General features: G+C 43.3%; 3 protein-coding genes across 3 annotated transcripts; 1 reads left to right on the top strand and 2 right to left on the bottom strand.

Moving 5' to 3' along the window:
• Nucleotides 1-4,716: 4,716 nt before the first annotated feature.
• Nucleotides 4,717-5,235, bottom strand: LOC105997000 (histone H3). The gene has a single exon (XM_013031267.1). It carries the CDS (start codon nt 5,227-5,229, stop codon nt 4,819-4,821), a length of 411 nt encoding a protein of 136 aa, XP_012886721.1. The 5' UTR covers nt 5,230-5,235; the 3' UTR covers nt 4,717-4,818.
• Nucleotides 5,236-6,166: 931 nt separating this feature from the next.
• Nucleotides 6,167-6,563, bottom strand: LOC105996993 (histone H2A type 1-D). Its single transcript, XM_013031260.1, has one exon. It carries the CDS (start codon nt 6,557-6,559, stop codon nt 6,167-6,169), a length of 393 nt encoding a protein of 130 aa, XP_012886714.1. The 5' UTR covers nt 6,560-6,563.
• Nucleotides 6,564-6,866: 303 nt separating this feature from the next.
• On the top strand, nt 6,867-7,294 carry LOC105996995 (histone H2B type 1). Its single transcript, XM_013031262.1, has one exon. It carries the CDS (start codon nt 6,870-6,872, stop codon nt 7,248-7,250), a length of 381 nt encoding a protein of 126 aa, XP_012886716.1. The 5' UTR covers nt 6,867-6,869; the 3' UTR covers nt 7,251-7,294.
• The last annotated feature ends 1,990 nt before the right edge of the window (nt 7,295-9,284 follow it).

The following is a 9,284-nucleotide window of genomic DNA, read 5'->3' as shown; positions in this document are numbered from 1 at the left end:
TTCCAAGAAAATGTAGACTTAAGACTCGTTATATCATTGTTGGGATAGATGTTAATAAAAATACTTAACGAGAAACTGCAATTGCTAGAAAATAATTCCAGTGTAAACAATAGACAATGTCAGACTGTTCAAATTTGATCACCTTAAACAACCAGTTCAACTTATGTTTGGCGAACACTTTCTGTAAGGGCTTCCGAGTTATTTTAGGAGTTGTGTGCCTTACTGGTATTTATTCACTCCTTAACCTTTTTGGCGCGAAACTGATAGGTGAGCCTGATTGCTGAATTGACAAGTCGGGAGACTTGGCTCCCTTTTGAGTATTAAGCTACAGTAATGCTGAAAGGAACATATAACTATGACATGAGTTGGCGAACACGTGCACTAACCTGAAATTAAAATAAATAAATAAAAGGTCTGCAGCCTTTAGCAGATTTCCTGTGTGGTCTTTTGCGCCTTTGAGCCATAACGCTAAAAGGTAGTTTAGGACAACACTAGCCCGCAGAACCATAAAGGGTGCAGCCCTTGGACTTGAGCATGTAGACCACATTTGTGGCTGAAACAGTCTGGCTGGCACTGGCTTGCTTAGTTGAAGTAACATGAATCACGTACTCCGGGAGCTTCCCACAGGTGTTTCCGATGAGGTTAGAGGTACGCTAGAGATCACAACAGCGAGAAAGAAGCAGGAAGGCGGGCAAGGCACGGGCTGGCCGGCTAGGCACCGCCTTTTCCCAGGCCTTATGCAACATCATACAAGGCCAGAGGACAAAGAAAAGGTTTTAAGACAAAGACAGCTTCTCGGACCTGATTGAGAACTGTTCGCGGCTGCAGTATTAGCGTAATTTTCACTGTCCACGTTTTCAGATGAGAAAAAAAGGAGAGACTTGCCCAAACTAGATTCCAACGAGTGTATTTACCCAGATATCCTTTAAATCAATCCTTTCACTAATATTCTCTACCTACCCTTGGAAGGGTCTTTGTTTTTTCCTGTAATCTGTTTTTCCAGTCTCTTCTTGACTCTTACTGGTCCGTGGTGGTTGTTAGAATCCTGCCTTAAGTGAAATGCGGGATGCATCAATGTCTATGGAAAGTACGCACTCTGGTTTTAAATAGCCTGAGAAGTTCTGCAGTGAACCCAGCATTGTATTATAGCTTCAGAGTTTTCTGGTCTTTCTTAAAAATGGCTTAGTACCTTTTTTCTTTCACCTCTTTCCCCTTTTCTTCTTTCATTTGACACTTTTCTCTGGAGAAATGACTTTGACATTCATTCTGATAAGTTATTGAGGAATGGTAGCTTTTACTCTGCATTTTTTGGGAAAGGAGACAGGAAAATACTGCTCAAAGATCCCCATTGTACCCCTACTTTCTTAGAGAAGTAAGGAGAGGACATCTAGAAATTCCCTCGAATTTACAACTAAAATATACAGTGCAGAGCCCAGGCATGAGTATTGCAGGAAAAAAGAAATGTTTTAAGGCCTAGTGCTGGGTTTCCAGGTTTGCCTTCCTTGTGTTGTCTTCTTCCAGGTATCTGATTCTGCCTTTCAATGTAACCTTGACAGTTTTCTTTTGCCCAGGCCTTTCCTTCTCTTGTCCCAAATTTAGCTATGTTACCTCTTATATGTCAGCATGCTTATTTACTCCCAGAAAAACTTTGAAATTTTATGTAATACAAGTACATGAAAGCTAATGTTCCACTAATGAATCCATTTTTCACTGTCTTTCTATCTCTACCTTTTATCTTAAATTAATCTCGGCACTTCTCTTCCCTTGCAAGTAGTAAAAACCTAAGCAGCAATTTGCCTCATTAAACGCCAGGTTCTTTTTTGTTGTTGTTTGGGTGGCTATGTTGGTCTTTTGTTGTTGTTGTTGTTGTTTTGTTTTGGTACAGCAAAGGGGAGAAGATATCCCTATGTAGTTCAGTTTGGCCTTGGATAAGCTATGTATCCTAGACTGATATCTCCCTGCCTCTGTCTCTCAAATGTTGGGATTATAAGTATGTACCAGAATGCAGTGCTCAAATAGCAACCTGTCTTGAATGTGTTATTTAAATTGAAAAACCACAAGTTGAAATCTTTAAAAAGAAACTAGGGATATTAATGGGAAAGGTGTATAAAATATACATTTAGGAACCTTTGCAGAAAAGGAATGAAAGTGAAAAGCAAAAGTAGACCAGTTCTCTTCCAAACTACTTTAAAAGGGGTAGGGTAAATTGTGGGAAAGTAAATACTTTGGGTAAACTAATGGAAAGTTTAGCTTATCTAGTAACCTTTTATTATGCAGATTCTATGCAATACAGGTAATAACAGACCTCTCCAGGAGTAAAAGAATCCTCTCCAGGAATAATTCTATTCTGGTGGGTCAGAGGAAGAGTAGGCCTTATACTGTTTGTCCACTCACATTCTACACAATCGTCCATTCTTCATCAAATCTAAAAATAAAAACAGCTAGTTCTGTCAGTTTAGTGACCAACTCCCCCTCCCCCTACATAAGTCTGGAGGAGAACTAAGCAGGATTGTGTATTTATGGCTCACCCCGGTCAACACAGTGAGACCCTCCCTTGAAATAGGTAACTGAGGGAGAGAAAAAAAGGCAGTTTTCTGTATGATACTCAATTCTGAACATACCAATATCACTTAAAATATGAAAAACTATTTTACAGCACTGATAATATAGCCCAGTGTTAATATGCTTGTATAGTATGTTGAAAGCTCTGGGTTTGATTCATAGCACCACAGCAATAAATAAGTAAACAAACCAATTCCACCATGGTTTACTATTGACAATTTTTTGTTGTAAGAATGTGAGCCATGTCCCTTATGATAAATGATAAAAGGGCCCACATCTTTCCATTTTTCCAATATTGTCACGATTTCCCTAAAATCATGGATGACTTTTCTTTTTCTTGGCTGATCATGGGACTTGAAATGGGGGGCCCAGGACCATCCCTGAGCTCTTTTGCTCAAGGCTAGTGCTTTACCACAGTTCAACTTCTGGTGGTTAATTGGAGATAAAGAGTCTCACTGACTTTCTTTCCCACCCTGGCTTTGAACATGGGATCCTTATATGTTAGCCTCCTGAGTTGCTATGATTACAGGCGTGACCCACCAGGGCCTGGCACGGATGACTTTTGAAATATAAATTCTGTTTGTTAAATCAATTCTCTTAAATATTCTCCCAGGTATGAGAAATAAGCTAAACATTTCTCAAAAGTATTGAAAGGAATTATAAATTGAGTCATAAGAATATCAGAATAAGGGCAGAAAGTGAATTCAACAGACCAACAGACTTTTATTCTGGGGGCAAAAACCTGAGAGGGACAGGAGAGTCTTACAGGCAGACAGGAGAGACAATGGTGGGCTCTCTCACAACTGAAGTCTCCTTTTATTAGGCATAGTAAAGGTAGGCAGGACAGGGGTCTGTTTATCATAAGAAGGGGGGCAGGATGGGAGTGGAGTAAGGGACTTTTTGTACATAGATTGAATCTTATCCTGAGACAGGAAAGCATAGGTATTTAGCAGACAAGCCAACAAATGGTATGGTCCTGGGTTCACTGGTTATCTTTCATAGTCACAGGGTATGACTGGGCAGGGGAAAGGGAGGGGAGATGTTTTTGGGAGGTTTGCGGCCAGGGCAGCCCTAGGTGGTTGTAGCGGGAAAGCTGAGTTTTTAGTTTAAGTCACTTTCCATCAGCACTGAAATTCCCTTCTGTGTAATGCAAGCCTATTTTTTTTTAAGTCTAATTTGAGAATCTGGTCTATTTAAATTAGGTACTTTAAAAAGCTTTTTGTTCTCCTCAGCAAATTTAACTAGGCTACACGGTTTTGTTTTTCTCACATCAGGGAAAATTGGCTTATTCAAAAAAGTATTGTAAATGATTTAGGTTCTCTTTAAATTTATTGAGATTAAATGATTACATAAATTTCACTGTATTGTAGGATGATACTTACCTAAAGTCACACATTTTTACCTTCACAGGGTGAAATGTCGTTATTATGGTCTATAAAGCTGGTCAACTCTACACTTTTGACAACTACTTCCCAATCGGGTGATAATCATTTATTTCCTTTGGCTTAGTCTAAGCTGTTCCCTTTCTCTTTCATTCCCTCCCTCCCAACGCTGCCCTTGAGTTGCTTAGTTCATTTCCCTCAATGTCCAATGTAGCTAATGGGCTCCTCTGCTTTTTTTTTCCTTTCCCTGATTCTCTTAAGTGAATGCATTTGCTGATAAACTATTGAGGCTTGTTGGATAATCCACTTGTTTTGCTGACTTCTTGGTATTACTCCAAAACTGGATTCAGTACTTTTCATTAAATTTTCAATTTGATATGCCACCTATTCTTAACCTCGATGGCACCGGTCTTTGAAGGTTTCTAACTTGTATACCACATGGGGAGAAGTTAAATTTTTAGCCTAGAAGCTGGTCTCCTGGACATAAAACTTAATACATGTATCGAACCAGTGAAGTTCACATGATATCCGGGATGGGATGTTATTAAACTCAGGTAAACCACAAAGACAGTGCTGGGAGATCTATTTCAGTAAAGTCACTGCCAGACAGACACTATGGCTGACTCAACATTTGTGAGAAAATCACATAACGGGGATCGAAATGCTGAAATCTTGAGAACCACCAGGCAGATTAAACCATCTAAGGCTGAAGTCTCTTGGGAGACTTGGAAGTTAAAAGCCTTACTCAAGAAAAACTAGCTAGGCATCTACAGGCCAAGATTTCTCTGGCTTGCCTGTGTAACAGCCTTTTACTGAGAACAGAAGTGGCTCTGAAAAGAGCCTTTGGGACCGAGAGTCAGAAAAGCTTAGCAGTTTATGCACGTTCGCCACGGATGCGGCGCGCAAGCTGGATATCTTTAGGCATGATAGTCACCCGCTTGGCATGGATGGCGCACAAGTTGGTGTCCTCAAAAAGACCCACCAGGTAGGCTTCGCTCGCTTCCTGCAGCGCCATCACAGCGGAACTCTGGAAACGCAGGTCGGTCTTGAAGTCCTGCGCGATCTCGCGCACCAGCCTCTGGAACGGCAGTTTGCGGATCAGCAGTTCCGTCGACTTCTGGTAGCGCCGGATCTCGCGCAGCGCCACGGTGCCGGGCCGGTAGCGGTGGGGCTTCTTCACGCCGCCGGTGGCCGGGGCGCTCTTGCGAGCGGCCTTAGTAGCCAGCTGCTTGCGGGGCGCCTTGCCGCCGGTGGACTTGCGAGCCGTCTGCTTTGTGCGAGCCATAGCTAAGGAACTTGTCCTGTAGAAACGAGTAAATGGTGACAGCACGGCTACCGCCATTTATAGCAACGATCCGATCCTGATTGGCCAGAACTGCAGCAGGGCTATCCTGATTGGTTCTTAATCTATCCTTAATTTGTTTTTCGCCTTTGGAACGGTCGTTTCCTCTGCTGTTAATTTGTTACGGTTTTCTAGTAATATTGCTTGCCCCCAAAGAGCTTAACTATTCCTGAAAACATACATGCATGTATAAATTGTGAATGCTGATGGTGCATTTTAAAAAATTAATTTTTATAATTCCCCCATCAGGTTGAGTAAAATGCTCCGTGGTCTGTATCATCCCTTCCTCTGTTCTCCATTTTCCCCTCCCGTCCCTATTTAAGTGGAATAATGGTTTGTAAACATTATTCTGCTTCATAACTACTTTTGAGGAATTTGTTTTTAAATTGTGCTAGTACACAAACTCCTTGAACAGTTTTCTCAGTATATGATGTGGGGAATTTTGTTTGCCTGAATTATGCTAATAATTGGCCTCATAGTAACTGATTTTGAGGCAGCCAAATAGCAGCTTGGACCAGTTCTCTAAAACCGCTTATGTGGAATGATAGGCTTACGTTGCAAATGGGATTTTTCTCCAACTTAGCATGTCATTCTGAAATGTTAGGATCAAAGTTGTGATTGACCAAGAATCTCATCTTTCCGACAGTGCTATAAGGGGTAACGGCTTCAACATACCGGCAGGAACCCAGCAATGCTTAGTAGTGAGATAATGCTGCTGAGGGCCTAAAGCTAACAAAACCACTTAATCCAAGCGGTCTTTACACTCTGGACAAAGCGATGTGCTTGAACTCTATAGAGCGGTTCAGTTCTTTTACAGAAAAAGTGGGTGGCTCTGAAAAGAGCCTTTGGTTTTTGTCTTGAAGCTTAAAGCGATCAAAGCTCATTTGCCCTTGGCCTTGTGGTGGCTCTCGGTCTTCTTGGGCAGCAGCACGGCCTGGATGTTGGGCAGGACACCGCCCTGGGCAATGGTGACTTTGCCCAACAGCTTGTTGAGCTCCTCGTCGTTGCGGATGGCCAGCTGCAGGTGTCGCGGGATGATGCGGGTCTTTTTGTTGTCGCGGGCCGCGTTGCCAGCCAGCTCGAGGATCTCGGCCGTCAGGTACTCCAGCACGGCCGCCAGGTACACCGGGGCGCCGGCGCCGACGCGCTCCGAGTAGTTGCCTTTGCGGAGCAGCCGGTGAACACGGCCGACGGGGAACTGGAGACCAGCTCGGGAAGAGCGGGTCTTGGCCTTGGCGCGAGCCTTGCCGCCCTGCTTGCCGCGTCCAGACATGATGACTTGCTATTTAGTCAGAGAACACTAAGTGACTAGAATAGGCTGAGCGAAGTGTACATTTTATAGGCGAATTTAGGCGCGAAAAAGAAGCTGAACCATTGGCTAGGAAATTGTATTGCAGCTTTACTCAATGCAAATGAAGTTCCTTGGTACACGTGCTCTAATTGGACAAAAGTAACAATGATGCCATCTAATATTCTCCAATCGAAATTAGACATTACTCCATCTCATTTGCATATGGAGCTCTAAATAGTGTAGACCGACGACAGGCCAGTCATTTTTCCTGCTCTGGTAGTTGTTCTTCGAAATGCCTGAGCCAGCGAAATCCGCTCCCGCGCCCAAGAAGGGGTCGAAGAAGGCGGTGACCAAGGCGCAGAAGAAGGACGGCAAGAAGCGCAAGCGCAGCCGCAAGGAGAGCTACTCGGTGTACGTGTACAAGGTGCTGAAGCAGGTCCACCCGGACACCGGCATCTCATCCAAGGCCATGGGCATCATGAACTCGTTCGTGAACGACATCTTCGAGCGCATCGCGGGCGAGGCGTCGCGCCTGGCGCACTACAACAAGCGCTCGACCATCACGTCTCGGGAGATCCAGACGGCCGTGCGCCTGCTGCTGCCCGGGGAGCTGGCCAAGCACGCCGTGTCCGAGGGCACCAAGGCCGTCACCAAGTACACCAGCTCCAAGTGAGCTCTCACGGCATTGCCCTTACCCCAAAGGCTCTTTTCAGAGCCACCCACCTCTTTCTGAAAGACTTGCAATATACTTGTGGTCTAGTTTTACGAATAGCTGGTTAGGGAGTAGAAACTGAATGTGTAAAAGTTCCAAAGGGAGAGTTGGGTACATCCAGAAAATTTAGAGTGAGTTTAGGGTGGATCCTTTTACACCTGGTAAAAGCTTTCTCTTTCGCTTTGGTATCGTGACCAGAACTCGGTTTGGGTTATAGACTAAATGAATCGAATACAGGAAATGCCACCTCCCCCCCCCCCTCCGATTCTAATTAGGCATCAGAATTTGAAAAGCCCACCAAGAGCTCCCAGTTTGCCAGATAAATGCTCCTTCGGATTTGAGGTGTTTTTGTTTTTTTAAGTAGAACCACGAACTTAACGTTATTCTGGCTAAGTAGTACCCTGGGCTTTGACGCCAAGAGCCCACCCATGTTGTAATTTTAATTTTTTTTAATTTTGTAATTTAAATCCTGGCGGGAGGACAGCCAATAGTCTCAACCCAGCAACCCTGAGGAGATAGCAGGGCGAATTAAAGTGTGTAGAAATAAAGGTGAGGGAAGGAAAGGAAACTCTCCCCCCCCCCTTTTTTTTTAAACAGGATAAAGTAGTCCAGATAAACTGACCAGGGGCAAGCTTGGGAGGTGAGGTGAGGAGGATTAACATTCGGGCCGGGATTTGAGACTTCGCAATGAAGAATCCTGCAGCCCAAATCAGAGAACCCCGAGTTTTGAGAAAATAGGACGCCAGCAAAGACCAACCACCGTTGTGAACCAAAAGCGTTGGCTACCTAGGGACATTCGGAAGACTTTGGATGCAAAGCTTTCAAGTCCTCCGTCCCCCTATCTTAATGCCTTTCTGGAGTAATCAGCATCAACACGCTCTGTCATAGGGTTGTTCCCTCTCTCCAGTAAATCTATTTCTGCATGAACAAAGGGCTTCTTTTAGAATCACCCCGTAATGGTTCCTTTCCTGTCTCGGCCGTAACTTCCGTGCGAAGTGGGAGGATCCCACATCTCTAAGGACGTTTTCTGCCAATCAGTCAGCCATCAGCATCTAAATCATCCTAACAGTTCTGTGGGTTGTGCAAAATATACAGTGATCGTTTACTTCACACAAAAAGTGAGCTTTCCTTCCCAACTCCTTTGCCTGTCGTTAAGGCTTAGTGCACTGGGATTGGCGCTAGGTCAGTTAAAGAAATCTTACATCGTATTCTTGAATTTGGTTTCACTCTCCGTCTTTCATTTTTCCGACCTCCCGGGAGGTATCGGCTGATGTTCATCCTTCTGGTGGGTCAGATAAAAACTGTTACCCTTTTCTGACATCTTATGGTGAACAAGCAGAAGCACAAATCCAAGATGTTTTCAAACCTGAAAGGCTTCCTTTTAACTGATAACTGGGTAGATTAGGGTTACCAATTATTTCCTTGTAACCCAGAATTTAAATAAATTAGTTTTCCAATGGTCATTAGTGAGTGGGCAAGACAAAAGGATGAGAGAAACTGGGTAGAAGTGGATAGTATTTTTTTTCAAAGTCTACTCAGAGGTATTTCAACCAAAAACAAATTTGAAAAAATTAAAAGCTGTAGCCTAAAAGAAACAACAAGATTACATTTGGTTCTCAAAATAATAGCCAACATTTCTGGTAAGCCTGAATGCCTGACCAAAAAAAACCAAACCAAAAAACCAAAGATATCACTGATTTTTTTATGCTGCTACTTGAAGATTTGTTGTGACTTAGAGATAGGATGGCAGTATGGCTAACTTGCAGTTTTTCTGGCATGAACAGACTAATGTGTAATTGCCAACATCAGTCATTTTGCAGATTTTCTTTTGTTTTTCTTTAAGTACTTGGTTGTTTTTTGTTTTCCTTCCTCTCGTGAAGTTTCACTTTCATCTTCTTTTGCAGGTGGAGTTTTTCTTTGCAGAAAGTTTCTTATTCCTCTTATGACAGTTTCTACGCCCTAACAATGTCCAACATATTATTAAAATACCTAGGT

Source organism: Dipodomys ordii, unplaced genomic scaffold, assembly GCF_000151885.1.
Source record: "Dipodomys ordii isolate 6190 unplaced genomic scaffold, Dord_2.0 Scaffold138, whole genome shotgun sequence".
Classification (NCBI taxonomy): domain Eukaryota; kingdom Metazoa; phylum Chordata; class Mammalia; order Rodentia; family Heteromyidae; genus Dipodomys; species Dipodomys ordii.
This window is presented reverse-complemented; position numbering and strand designations above follow the sequence as displayed.